The sequence below is a fragment of the Daucus carota genome, chromosome 1 (genome assembly GCF_001625215.2).
Source record: "Daucus carota subsp. sativus chromosome 1, DH1 v3.0, whole genome shotgun sequence".
NCBI classification, from domain to species: Eukaryota; Viridiplantae; Streptophyta; class Magnoliopsida; order Apiales; family Apiaceae; genus Daucus; species Daucus carota.
In genome coordinates, this window is record NC_030381.2 from 8,629,139 (window position 1) to 8,644,616 (window position 15,478).

Consider the following 15,478-nt stretch of genomic DNA (forward strand, 5'->3'; position numbering starts at 1 on the left):
CCAAACAGTTTAATGGATTATTTATATTTGCAAGTGAAGTGATTGAATAACATTGAAGTATGTAAATAAAACATGTTTTAAACTTGTAGATTAAAAGCTGAAGAGATCATGATCATATATATTTACTGCACTGCATATAATTCTGCTTTCCCAATTCACTACTTCATTGTCACTTGTGAATGAGTACAAAACAGGGTAACGCTTCTGCCCATGTGTGTGTGTTTATGTACGTTTTATGATAAGTCATCCTCATAAGAACTATACCTAAAACATTGCCAACCTCCTGCATTTCATCTGCCAATATATAAAGTCAGAGTAACATAAATTAGATATACAATAAGCATAGCTTTTAAACCTTAAGCATTTATTTGACAAGACAGGGAGCTACACAAACATCATATATTTTGAGTACCAATATATTGAAAGAACCATGTGTTTGGATTTTAGTCAACAAACAAAACTTGTTTCGATGACTCCGCATCTGCAAGAGCTTTGATGAATTCATTTCACAAAGCCGGTCACAAATTTTAATACAATTAAAAAAAAGCAAACAACAAATACAAATTCAACACAAACCCATAAAAAACACACTTAATTAGACATTTGTATTCACAGGTTTCTTAGCAACAGGCTTAGCGAGATAATTCATACAACAAAACATCCACTTAGTTTACATTATATAACCCGAACAAAATACGTAATCACTCATAATTCATCATAACAAATTCGAAAAACAGGCAAAATCACACCTTTCTTCAATGTCGTAGTAGCAACAATAGCTGGAGCTACTTTCACCTATAATCGAACGAAACCCATCAGCCTAATTAATATACAAACTCAAAACCCACGTGGATACATAAACATACACAAAAACCCAGATACAAAAACACACACACACACATACGCATATACATAGATAAATATTGAATTGGATGAAACAAAGAAAAGGGTCTAATTAACAAGTAAAACATACCTTAGAAACTGATTTCTTAGAAGATTTAACCATCTAAAGAGATAGATACACAGATCTGTGAGTAGGGGTGTTCATCAAACCGCCCACACCGCATAAACCGCCCGCACCGCTCCGCACCACACCGCGAAATGCGGTTTTTTTTTCGTGGTGCGGTTGCGGGTTGAAATATTAACAAACCGCGCGGTGCGGTGCGGGTTGCGGTTTGACATTATACAAGTGCGGTTCAAACCAAACCGCACCGCACCGCTATTTTCTAATATATAAAAATATATCACATATAATTACAAATATTTATGTTATATAGATAGATAATTTGTTATGATGTTATCTCCTATGTGTGTGTATATATGTTCAAGTTACTCAACCTAATTTTAATAATTTTATAATACAAATTAAGGTTAGTTTTAAGATGACGAGTTAAATATTATACTTATATATGTTTTCTATAAAATAACTTGTTAGTGTCGAAATCTTTCATCTTTATCATTATCATGCTCATATTTTAGGTTATATTTCTTTTGATGAGTATCGTGACTCTAAATTTGTGTGTATATATATTATAATTTTTTTTAAATGCATATAATTTAAAATTATATTTATATTATCATTTAAATGTATAATTTTATGAATGTATAAACCACACAAACCGCACGAACCGCACCACACCGCACCGCAATTTTGTGGTGTGGTTTACGCGGTTTTTATATTACGCGGTGCGGTTGCGGTTTACGAATTTTCTCAAACCGCATGCGCGGGTTGGTTCGCGGTTTTAGGAAAAAACCGCACCGCCCGCACCGCGAACACCCCCTATCTGTGAGTAAAAGGGAAGGGTATATAGAGGGCTTAAGAGAAAAGAGCCGCCTTTAAAAAACCCTAAAAATGAATAAGATTGAGACAGAGAAAGTGTATTGAGAAGCCTATAATTAAACCTTCAAATCGAAGCCCTAATAACTGAGAATGGCAATGAAAGCTTCCATTCAAGCAACAAAAGAAGAGAAGCAGAGAATAAAGAGAGAAATCAGGGGAGAGAGGCGGAGATAACGGAAATTTTGGGCAGAGAAGAAGAGGAGGGAAAACGAAAATTTGGGTTATGAAGTTAGGGGGAAACGAAAATTCCTGTTAAGAGGCATATAGATAATAATCACAATATTTGAGTAATTGGAGCATGGATAAATAATTTTTTTAAAAATATTTTAAACAATAAATTATATTTCAGTGATGTCGAGAACTAACAATATTAGTCATGTATAAAAAAAATCATAACTTTTTTATGTTTATTTTGTATGTTTTTTTAACAATACTAGTCAAACGTGAATCTTGTCTGAATTATATTAAAAATAATAAAAATATTATATTTTAATATATTGTGTAGTTGAATTATGAAAAAAATGAATTTTTTGAGTATTTATTTTTAGTTGATTATCAAAAGAACCTATAAAATATAATTTTAAATATATAATAATTTACTGATATAAAAATAAATATTTTATAATTATCTTATACATTCTTTGATAAAAATATAGTAGGATTATTGTATAAGTTAACAAATTAATTGATCCTAGTATTTGTTGATGTAAAGATATAAAAAAATCAGAATAATAATCTTGTAAATTTTTTTAACAATAATCTTGTAACAATATTACGCCCTTTGACGTGACTCGTGCCCGATATTCCTTTTTAAGAGTTAAAATTTCTCAATTTCAAGATCAATTTTTGTTTTTATACTTTTTATCTAAAAGAATATATTTATATTATGTATATATCCAAATTTGTATTTTTGATTTGTAATAGGAAGATAATTTTGTAGTTTGGACGTGAGTATTAGTATGTATTTTTATGTTTGCGATTGAGAATGTACTGAATAGAATCTTTGTTATGTATACGATTGGCTCTGTCTTAATTTATACATATTTGTTTCGATGATCTGACCGTATGGATGTCGAGAAATAACAATATTAGTTATGTATAAAAAAAATTAATATTTTTATGTTTATTTTGTATGTTTTTTTAACAAAACAAGTCAATTATAAATTTTGTCTTATTATAAAAAGGTAGATTTTGTCTTGTAGTGTCTAATAAACAACGGTATTTATGCACACGTGTGTTGTATGAGTTAAAATGACACAAGTGTTATGTATATTATACCGTTGTAACAGAATTCTATTGTTTAAAATAGGCTCAAACAACGTTTGAGGAAAAACCGTTGTATGTAAGTTGTGTAGACAACGATTTATGGAATGAAAACCGTTGTATAATGTATTCTTTTTTTTTTGAAGAGTTAAAATTTCTCTTATCGTTGATCAATTTTTATTTTTATACTTTTTATCAAAAAAATATATTTATATTATGCATATATGCAAATATGTATTGTTCATTTGTAATACCAAGACAATTTTGTACTTCGAACGTAAGTATATGTATGTGTTTTATGTTTACAATTTAGAAAGCACTAAATAGAATCTTTGTTATGTATACGATTAGCTCTGTATTAATTTATAAATATTTAATTTGATAATCTAACCGTATAGATGTCGAGAACCAACAATATTAGTCACGTATAAAAAAAATCAATTTTTTTATGTTTATTTTGTATGTATTTTTAACAATACTAGTCAATTGTAAATTTTGTCTTCTTGTAAAAAGGTATTTTTTTGTCTTGTAGTGTCTCAGACAATGGTTTTTATACGCACATATGTTGTATCATAACATAATTGTGCATCATGCATTCATCATCATATATAGTATAAAATTATAAGAGAATTTGAAATTTAAAAATTCAATAAAAATACTAAAAAACTAAAATCTAAAAAAATTATTAAGAATAACATAATTGTGCATCATGCATTCATCATCATAATTTCTCTAACTCTTTCATTACTATTTTCTTAACTGTGCCAGATATTTGATTTGTATTGTTGAATCTTGACAGTATTATGGTGTGCCCACGCAGGAGGGGTTGGTTTTAGGGAGTCGGTTCCTAATTCTTTTTAAGCATCAATTTTCAGATACCTCAAATTAGCTTGACACCAATTTCGAAAACTTAGATGTTGTAAACGGCCGTGTATCTCATAGATTATAGAATTAGACAATATATAATTGACAATGATATAAATAGCTTGATTTTGGGGTTGTACTCAATATCAATCAATTAATAACAAACAAATTATAAAATAATCAAGCAACAATTTGGCTAGCTTCCTCAACTAAAAAATCAGGTCTCACATCTCCTAGAGTACATAATTTTTCGGTGTGGAATATATATGTTTATTATGTTGTAACTGATGTAGTTGTAGCTCGAATTCCAGGAGCTCAACTACAGTTTATTAAGCCTAGAGTCCTTCCCTTTCTCCATCTCAGTCATCCATATCCATCCTTGCCCTCCTTTCTCTCCTTCTTTGCATCCTTTCCCTCCTGCAAAATTTGATGATCTCATGAATTGCAAACTTTAATTATCTAATGAATTAGCACCTTGATTTCTTAAAAAGAACCGTTGACAAATTTTATAGGTTTAATTTATCATAAAAGTAGGATGACATGGCTTTATTATATAAACCCTAGCTTAGAAACAATCACAATTTCACCTCATTTCTCTTCTTGCCTGTTTCCCTTCTCTTCTAAGCTTCTTAAGGTCTCTGACTAAAAATTAAAACAAGAGAATTAGCCATGAGTAAAAAAGAGAATGTTTATTAAACCAAAAAATTAGGGGAAGAGAATTAATTCTACCTGGGTACTGAATTAGATTATGGTATCAGTTCATGAAGACATTTTGCAAGCAGATTCATCAATACTCCTATAATTTTAAGTGTAAAAGCATAAAAGAGAAACCATGCTAAAATAGCCTCTTCTGGGTCGATCTTGTTCAGAGGCTCCTGGAGCATAATCTCCTGCCGGCCACAAAATCAATTAAAGAACAAAAATTGTTAAAGTATAAATGAAGCCAGAGTTTGGACATTTACACACCTCCCTAAATTCTATCTCACAATTTTTGCTGGGAATGTAGATCATCCTCGTCCGAGGACCAGTTGAGCTATAGTCAATATATACAAGAAATTCGAATCAGGAAGAGGTTATCTACAAATATATATATAATACATAACATGATAAGAATACTATAAATGTGTATAGACCTCTCAAAGTTGGACGGACATGAGGGATTGAATGCTTGTACACGAACCATAGGAGCTACAGCTTCCTCAATATATGCAGGCAAAAAAAGTGTATAGGGAGATATGCAAGACTTGTTTTCTTTCTTGTTGTGCTTATAAAGGAGAAAACCAGAGTTTAATTTATAAGCTCAGCAAAATGTATTCTCTCAATTTTGTCGTACTTGGGTCTTGTTATCAAATAATATTTGGGTCTTGTTATCAAAAATGTATTGTATCTCAATCTCATATTGGTATATATTGAGAAATGTAGATATTACACAGAAAATTCAGATATTTCATAGAATAGTTTTTCCAAATTTGCACCAATATATACATATATTCACCCACAGTAAATGATGATCTATATCTATGTGTACAACCCTTTTATTATTGGATATTTAAGAATATTTTGGAGTATATATACTTTTTTAATTATCTTATTACCAACCAACCAAGTATTCCTTATAAATATAATTTTAGTTATATATTTCTCAATATTTTATCATAAACTAATTATTCTTTTTTTGAATATATTCTTAGCTTTGTTTACCTAAAATTGATTGGTATATCACACCTGAATATAGTTAACCAGCTTATTACTCACGGTTAAGAAAAATTATTTGAGAGTGCGAATATATACAAAATAAAAGAACTACCAAATTACATATTACCAAGAGTTTTAGTTAAAATAATTTAATCATGTATATTTTGGATAATGATTAATTTTCTTAATAATTAAATTTTTTTGGTTATATTAAATATTCTCTATTATGCAATTATATATGTTTTATTGCATACAAAACTGTGTTACACATGTCAATACAATTTTAAAAAAATTCTACTTTATGTTTTGAAATTATTATAAAATTATAAAGGGAATTGGTAAGATACTTGTTTAAAAATATACACATATTTTACTTGTTGGTAAAAAAAATTAATACACAAGATGTATTTTAAAATGGAATATCTTTCATTGTGGAAATGACCCTGTTTAACCTCGTATAAACATTTGTTTTAATGAAAATTATATTTGAGAAAAAATTCAACGAGGTTATTTAAAAATCAAAATATTGATATTTAAGATAATTATAGTACCTTATCACATATTTTTTTCAAAATAAGAATCAAGAACCCTTGTAAAAATGAAAATTTTGACTTCTTAATGAAGAAAATATTTTCAATATGCATCCGAATGTTTATTACAGGTTGTGAATGTGACTAAGTTTTGTTAATGTACATTCATGCCTTGATAAAAAAGTGGTATAAAGTATTAGATCCTCGTCACTTAAGAAAGTGTGACACAAAAAAAAATAGATGGAGTCACTTTGACATAAGTATGACTTAGGATTTTCGGAATAAAAATAAGGATACAATGCTAAGATATTTTTATTGATTAAGAATTTTTACTTTGTGAATTACATTTTATATCATGTAGATTATTCGGATATTTTTTATGGAATATATTTTGTGTATCTGTGCTCTAACTATAATCAAGCATGATGTGGGACTTTAATTATATGATAAAAATTATGTGTTACATTGTTAACTTGTGTTTTTGAAAAAGATAAAAAACAAATTATTTTGAGCCGTCATAGTTACTTTCTGTGTTTCGCGGCTCATTCGTTTAATATTTGAGGTTTGGTGTACGAGTCAGTTGATGTGCATCGTAGTTGAGAATATTAGAATTGCAGAAAATTAATAATCGGATATCATAGATGTGGGGTGCCCCTTTGTAATAGGTATTTTTGTCATAGATTTTTAGATTAATAAATTATATTATATTTTAGTTTTGAATTTAGAATTGATATTTCGAAAAGTGAGGATGTTTACAATGAACATGAGGAAAAAAAAATGCTTGTAAGGTGTTATATCACTAAAACGTACAATTTCTTCCGTCAAAGTATTCTAATTTCTCAAGTGTTACAATTTATATCGTTTAATTAAGCTCCACTGTTACAATACCTACAGATAAATAAAACTCAAACTCATCTAATATATTAATTAGATATCTGGATAAGGTTTTGAGCAGATTATATTAGAGCTGTTAGAGAACAGAGCTGTTCGCGAACAAGCTCGAGCTCGGCTCGATAAAAGCTCGGTTCGGCTCAGTTCATTAAGAACTCGAGCTTGAGCTCGAACACATAAATGTGTTCGTTAAGCAAACGAGCTCGAGCCGAGCTTTTAGTGTGTTCGGCTCGAGCTCGGCTCGAACTCGTTCGGCTCGAGCTCGGCTCGTTAAAGCTCGAAAAAATACAATATTTTCATGATAATTTCGTAATATATATGTTATTGAACGCCGAATTCAACACATAATATATCAAATCGATCAGAAGAATATTAACTATAATATGGTACAATCCAAACACACTAAAAATTTTATTTGCACTACAGGAAAAGCGGTCATTTTCGACCGTCCAATTCTGGTCGAAAATGACTAATTTCGACCGTATACGGTCGAAATTAGTCATTTTCAACTAGAACTGACGCGGTCGAAATTAGCCTAGTCGAAATTAATTCCCGGTCGAAAATATTTAATTTCGACCGCTATTTTCGACCGTCCTTTTCAGCCCAAAAAATTGTTTTCAGTGAAAAACCGAACTTCCCGCCCAAGTTTTTTAAAAAAAAACTGAAAATTTCATTTTCCCGCCATATATAATATTTTTGACCGATGACGGTCGAATTTGTTAAACCTTCAAATAAAATTTTTGGTCGAAATAAACATACCATTGCGGTCGAACTTATTAAACCAAAAAATTGGTGGTCGAAATTAATAGACCATTATTTTGGTGCGGTCGAAATTAATAGACCATAATATAAATTTAACAGTTTCAGTGGATTCTGCTTACCTGTTCAAACCCAAAATACCAAACGACATCCAATATAACAATAAAAAAAACTTAAAAATTTAAAGCCAAATTGCCAACAAAAAAATACCAAACTATTCAACTTAACTACAGATAATATACTTAAATATTTAAACCATCCACCAAAAGTTAGAAATTCATCCATCCACCAAAAGTTAGAATATTCACTGGCTTACTAAACCATCAACCAAAAGTATGAAATTCCAAATTACCACCAGTACTGCTGCTAATCTAACAGAGGGTATAAAAACGCATTTACATCATAGTCATCTTCATACGGATTTTTCTCTGTGTTAGCAGCCTCCTTCCCCTTCCCCTCTGGCTGCCCCTCTGGCTGCTGCTGCTCCTCCTTCCCATTCCCCTCTAACTGCTGCTGCTGACTGACCTGAGGATGACATAAAATCCGTATCAATACTAATCAACACAAAATCAAAAAAATCAACATAAGTTTACATAGATTACAGTAATAAATTAATCAAAAACTAAGCTAAAGTTTCAATCTTCAAATCAATATCAACACAAACTGCACTAATTAACACAGGATCAAAAATAACCAACACAACTCCACATGAACTACAGCACCTAATAACCGAAAACTAAGCTACAGTTCCAATTTCTACAAAAATCAAATTAATCAAAGACAATTATGAATCATACCTCTACAATGACTTTGTCATTGTTCTTGAGGATTTGACTAAGTAATCCCTTCGCTGCACGCACATAATCAGTCCGGAATAACTCCTGGACTGGGTCTGGAAAAGTGGCAGCAGCCAACTTGCTCAGTTCCTGATCCACTACGGGCTGCGTGACCTCACGAGTAGGCATAGAGCGCACCATTTCATCCACCTCGCACAATATAGTGGACATCATCCCAAAGATATGACCTGAAATGTCCTGGCTTGCTTCGCGCGATCCTTTAGCAAATTGTGAAGCTTTCTGATCTATCTAGAAGATCTGACAAGCTTTGTCGCGGGCGAAGAATTGCTTTCCCTTTTCTCGGAGGTTTGGCCTTCAGTGTCGCCAATATATCTTGCCTCTGCTTCAGTTTTTTTATCATTTTATCGGCGTCAGCAGCAGACAAACCAGCAGTCAAAGCGGCATCTTCAGGCAAAGCAGGCTGAGAAGACTTCGCTTGCTTATCTTCTCCTACAATGTCAATGATTATGTCAGATCCCTCTTACAAAATACAAAAAGCCATTTAAGAAATACAAAATGCAGATGGTGGCCATTAGATTTTATGCGTTCTCCAAACTCACAAAAAATTCACATTCACAAACAAGAAAATGTACTATTGATTATAAGTCGAGGTGTGCCAGAGTTTTACTCAACGCTGAGTCTGTAAACAAACTGGAGTACATGCGGGGTTTTGATGAGCTTAAACGAGAAGTTAATCATAAATCAGAAACAGTTTATCCGTATAATTTTTATTATTCAACACCTTTTCTTCTGATAATATGCTCTAATAATATGATACTGATGTTCTGGAAGCTGTTTATGCTTAATAAACTTGAAATCATATTCTTATTTATGAATTAAACATCTTTATTAGTCTCATATCGAATTATTGGTGACTATACATAGTTAGCAGCAAGAAACAACACCGTATTAACTTAATTAGTAGAAAACTAAAGAATATTACCTAGCTTTATTTCCTGAAAAGTTTAAAAATACATGTAATTCCGAGAACAATTAGGATCAGAGAAAAAGACACTCGTGAAAATGATTATTGCTGTCATTCTATTTCAAGAATATTAAATTCACTAGTTTACTACTTGCAATTTCACTGACTTGACTAACTACACTGCGTTTTATGATTAAAACCTCCTCTTGTCATAGTCCTTTTCTTATATTATATATAAGAATATTTTTCTATTATAGAATTATAAACTATGTTACATGTACACTCTATTAATAGCCGACAAAAATAAAAGTGCTGATGCTAAACTAGAGACAAGTATTGCAAATTCATATTTATAATTTTATTCACACTATTTAATTTACATTCTTTTCAAATAACAAACGGCTCCAATATATGTGCATTACAGGATACATTTTTCCTTTCATTACATTTCGAATCCATCAGTGGAAAGGCCGAGTCTCACATTTCGAATCTCTTTTGAAAAGGCCGAGTCTCACATTTCGAATCTCTTTTGAAAATTTTGGAAACCGATGATCAAATTGTTTCCACTCATCTCCATCCGCCGGGTGACTTAATTCACCTTCAACCACGTTTCTATCATGATGACATCTCATACATTTTTGCAGTCTTTCCAGCCATGAACAAACGTTGTAGTCTCGGGGTGAGAGGAAAATAACGCAAGACCTTTCGTGAGATCTTTTTTTTGTTAAGATCTTTTGGTTCTTTGTATCGGCTTTCATTGCATATATCACAACGCGTCTTCTCGCTATTTTCCTTGTAAAATATATAACATACAATCATTCTCACAAGCATCAATCTTTTCATATCCCAAATTCAATCCTTTAAGCATATTTTTCACAGCATAGTAGGTTTGGGGCAGTTTATGATTGTCAGGCAAGACTGATCCAATGAGCTTAAGCAACTCATCAAAGCCATTGTTACTACAATTATGCTTGTTCTTGAAATGAAGTAACTCATTCACGAACTCAAAGGTTGTATAGTTGACATTGCTTGGATAAATTGGTTCCGAAGCACTGTGCAGCATCTTATAAAATTCTTTTGCCGCTGGATTCGGTTCATCATCCATTTTCTCACAATACCTATTTGCCTCCCCAATATCCCTTAACATATCATCGGCGTCATAATACATATCAACATCCCCATCACCAACATTTCTAGTACTCGTCCCGATATTTTCTTCCGGCATTTTCTCCCCATGTGCCGTCCATATGGTATACCATTGCATTATACCATACCGATACAAATCAAGTTTAACGGCAATAGGATTCTTGTAATGCTTATTTTTACAATTTCCACACGGACACCTAATAAGCCCATCACTTCCTCCGCGAAGATTTTCACAAGCAAATTTAATAAAATCATCAACACCATTTTTGTATTCAACCGTTAAATATTTTTACTCATTATATCGACTACGACTAATCCAACTACGATCGGAAGCCATCTACAATAAAAAACATACATCGAATTAATTTTAGCTCATTTCAACACAAATACACTAATTAAAACATGCTACATCTATGTGCAAATATATCACAACTATAGAAACATGGAAATGTCATAAATATATGGGGATTAAAAATACTACTATTACAATAATTAACAAAGACAAGCAAATATAGATTATTAATAACATAAAAGAATGACTTACTTGATGATTTATGAAGATTTCATATGAAATGCTTGAGTTTGGAGAGCAAAAAAGAGAAACAATGGAGGTAAGCAAAGAAAGAAACGGCTACTGGAAAGGAAAGGGGAAAGGCAACTTATTTTTTTTGGGCGGCTAAATTCGATCGACTCTGGTCGAAATTAGGTTTCGACCGGAAACGGTCGAATTTATTATTTTCGACCGAAACTGGTCGAAATTAGGTTTCGACCAGAAACAGTCGAAATTATTATTTTCGACTAACACCGGTCGAAAATATAACTGCGACCAAATCTGGTCGAAATTACTAGGTCGACCGTAAACGGTCGAAATTATATTTTCTACTAGAAACGGTCGAATGTTTATTTCCGACCGGAACCCCCTTAAAATATTAAAAAAACAAAGTGCGGGAAAATTCCCGCCACATGGATATTTTCGACCGGCAATTATTTTCGACCAAGTCCATGGGCGGGAAAAAGTTGGAGGGTTATTTTCGACCAAATAATTTCGACCGGCCTTAATTTCGATGGGTTTCGGTCGAATTTATTAAGTTCGACCGTTAACGGTCGAAATTAATCTGCGGTCGAAAATAACCGGTCGAAATTAGCCGCTTTTCTTGTAGTGTTGGCTTGCTATTTTAAGAGTAAAGTAGCGGTTTGACCTTATTCTTCTCTGGCTCGGCTCAACTCGGCTCGACTCGGCTCGTATTTGTTCGTGAACAAGCTCGTGTTCGGCTCGTTAGTTAACGAGCTCGAGCTCGAACACACTTTTTTGTTCGATAAGAAAGCTTGGCTCGGCTCGGTTCGATAGGAAAAAATTTAAAGCTCGGCTCGGCTCGGCTCGGTCAAAACTCGGCTCAGCTCTGTTCGTAAACAGCCCTAGATTATATATTCAGCTTAGCTTTTTCCTTCACTGTACCCCCACAGATTGGAAACAAGACCTTTGACCACATATACTTGAGAGAAGCTGTAGCTGCTTCATAATGGTTATTTTAGGAGAACTACATTCCTCATCTCACTACCAAAGGTGTGGAGATATATATATCATACGGATTGTTCTTGCAGGGTTGAAGGAGGTCAGGTTCAGCCAGCGGCCAGAAAAATGGGGAGTAATACACCAAATCCACCAAATATTATTGTACCAGCTCCAGATCCAACAAAGCAATGTGCTGAGAAATCAGTTAAACCTATCAGTGAGGTGAGCATGAAAATTTTCTACACAAGCTTTCTTATTTTTCTTCCACCTTAATTATCAAGAAAACCTTACTTATCCGGGTACCATGATTTGCATGACCAGCCACCATTTAAAGCCCACCCATCCTGGATTAAGAAGATGCAATATACTGCACAATGGGAATGGGATCTTAGGCAATTGCTGAACATAGGGAAATTCACTATCATGGAATAGCTTTCTGTTATCACGCGTTACCACATATAGATAACGCTAGGAGTACTAATCATAAGAATTTTAGTTTTTTGTTCTTGGAGGGGAAGAAGATGGGACAAAAACTTAAGATGCTTATGTATAATTTATAAAATAAGGAGATTTGAGGTCTTCGATGTTTTGACATTTTTTAATAAGCAAACAAATTGGAAACTTAGTTTCATTCATGCATTGGCCTTACATTTTTGTTTCCTTCATGTACAACTTACTTGTTATTGATTGGTGTTGCAATGATATATGTTTTATGTCATATATACATTTTATATGTTTGATTGTACTTTATATTATTTAATTATTTATTTCTTTAATTTTACTGATTTATATTTGATGTGTTAATTTTTTTCATTTAACCTTGGATTTTAAAATGGACTTTCCTGTAGAAAGAAAAAGATTTGTGGATGTTTCTAAAACTATGTGAATGGAGTGTAGGGGGACTTATTACAATTCTACAGCAGTTTTGTGAATTTTGATTGTTACCCCATTTCAAGTTCCACATAATATTAATTGCTTTTCATTATTTTCACATTAAATTTTATTTGTCAATTATTTTATTTATTGTAAATTTCTTTCGTAACCAGCATCTCTCCTCTTTTAGTCCTATTTCACTAGTATAAAATTATAAGAGAACTAGAAAACTCATAAATTCAATATAAAAACTAAAAAACTACAATCCAAAAAAATAAAAAATAATAACAATAACATAATTGTGCATCATCATAAATAGTATAAAATTATAAGAGAACTTGAAAATTCAATAAAAAACTAAAAATTTAAAATTTTAAAAAATTTAGGAAGAATAAGCATCATGCATTCATCATCATAATTTCTTTAGCCCTTCCTTTTCTATTTTCATAATTGTGCCGAATATTTGATTTGTATTGTTGAATGTGTATGCTTCACCGTATTATGGTGCCCTTGCACCGGAAGTTGATTTTGGGGAGTGAGGTTGGTAATACTTTTTAAACATCAATTTTCAAATACCTCACCCCGTGTATCTCATAGATTATGGAATTAGCTAATTAGACAATATATTATTGACAATGGTATAAATAGCTTGATTTTGGGGTTGTATTGGATATCAATCAATTAATAACAAACAAATTATAAAATAATTAAGCAACAATTTGGATAGCTTCCTCGACTAAAAACACTCAGGCCTTACATCTCCTACCGTACATAATTTTTCCCTGTGGAATATATATGTATATTGTGTTGAAACTGATGTAGTTTGTAGCTTGAATTCCATGAGTTCAACTACAGTTTATTAAGCCTAGAGTCCTTCCCCTTTCTCCGTCTCCATCATCCATATCCATCATTTCCATCATTTCCCTCCTTTCCCTCCTTTCTCTCCTTCTTTGCCTCTTTTCCCTCCTGCAAAATTTGATGATCTCATGAATTGCAAACTTTAATCATCTAATGAATAGCACCTTGATTTCTTAAAAGAACAGTTGACAAATTTTATAACTTTATCATAAAAGTAGGAGGACATGGTTTTATTATATAAACCCTTAGAAACAAACACAATTTCACCTCCTTTCTCTTCGTGCCTGTTTCCCTTCTCTTCGAAGCTTCTTAAGGTCTCTTAAGATAGACTACAAATGAAAACAAGAGAATTAGCCATAAGTAATAAAGAAAAGAATGTTTATTAAACCAAAAAATTAGGGGAAGAGAATTTCTACCTGGGTACTGAATTAGATTATGGTATCCGTTCATGAAGACATTTTGCAAGATTCATACGAACAAGAATAAGATAACATATGTTAGTTAATTTGTATGAATAGACAATATAATCCAATACTCTAATTTTAAGTGTAAAAGAATAAAAGAGAACCATGCTAAATTAGCCTCTTCTGGGTCGATCCTGTTCAGAGACTCCTGGAACATAATCTCCTGCCAGCCACAAAATTAATTAAAGAACAAAAAATGTTAAAGTATAAATGAAGCCAGAGTTTGAACATTTACACACCTCCCTAAATTCTACCTCATAATTTGTGCTGGGAATGTAGATCATCCTCGTCCGATGACCAGTTGAGCTATAGTCATTATATACAAGAAATTCTAATCAGAAAGAGGTTATCAACAAATATATATAATACATAACATGATACGAAGGCTATAAATTTATATAGACCTCTCAAAGTTGGACGGAAATGACGGATTGAATGCTTGTACACGAACCATAGGAGCTACAGCTTCCTCAATATATGCAGGGAAATAAGGTGTATAAAGAGATATGAAGACTTCTTTTTTTCTTTGTTGTGCTAAAGAAGAAAACTAGAGTTTAATTTATAAGCTCCTCAGTACCTAATGTATCCTCTCAATTTAGTCATACTTGGGTCTTGTTATCAAAAGTATGTTGTTGTAATTGCATCTCATATTCCTTATATAATCAAATGTGTTGAGAAATGTAGATATTACACAAAATATTCAGATATTTCATAGAACTTTTTTTCCAAATTCGCAGAGTACTTTCCATCTTCCCTTATTTGCACCAATACATATAATCAAATGTGTTGAGAAATGTAGATATTACACAAAATATTCAGATATTTCATAGAACTTTTTTTCCAAATTGGCAGAGTACTTTTGATCTTCCCTTATTTGCACCAATACATATAATCAAATGTGTTGAGAAATGTAGATATTACACAAAATATTCTGATATTTTATAGAACTTTTTTTCCAAATTTGCAGAGTACTTTGGATCTTCCCTTATTTGCACCAATACATATATTCGCCAACACTAAA

The 15,478-nt window shown here is 32.0% G+C and overlaps 1 protein-coding gene across 1 annotated transcript; it reads right to left on the bottom strand.

Annotated features, from left to right (window-relative positions):
- Window positions 1-7,977: 7,977 nt before the first annotated feature.
- LOC108217851 (uncharacterized) lies at window positions 7,978-9,114 on the bottom strand. The gene is made up of 2 exons (XM_017390744.2): window positions 8,640-9,114; window positions 7,978-8,367 (listed from the first exon to the last, which is right to left on the bottom strand). The coding sequence occupies exons 1-2, from the start codon at window positions 8,850-8,852 to the stop codon at window positions 8,209-8,211; spliced, it is 372 nt and encodes a 123-aa protein (XP_017246233.2). The 5' UTR covers window positions 8,853-9,114; the 3' UTR covers window positions 7,978-8,208.
- Between the last annotated feature and the right edge of the window lie 6,364 nt (window positions 9,115-15,478).

Coding starts and splice junctions, on each gene's coding strand:
- LOC108217851 (XM_017390744.2), bottom strand. CDS start 8,852: ATGATGTCCACTATATTGTGCGAGGTGGATGAAATGGTGCGCTCTATG. Junction 8,368..8,639: donor ATGACAAAGTCATTGTAGAG/GTATGATTCATA, acceptor TGTCATCCTCAG/GTCAGTCAGCAGCAGCAGTT.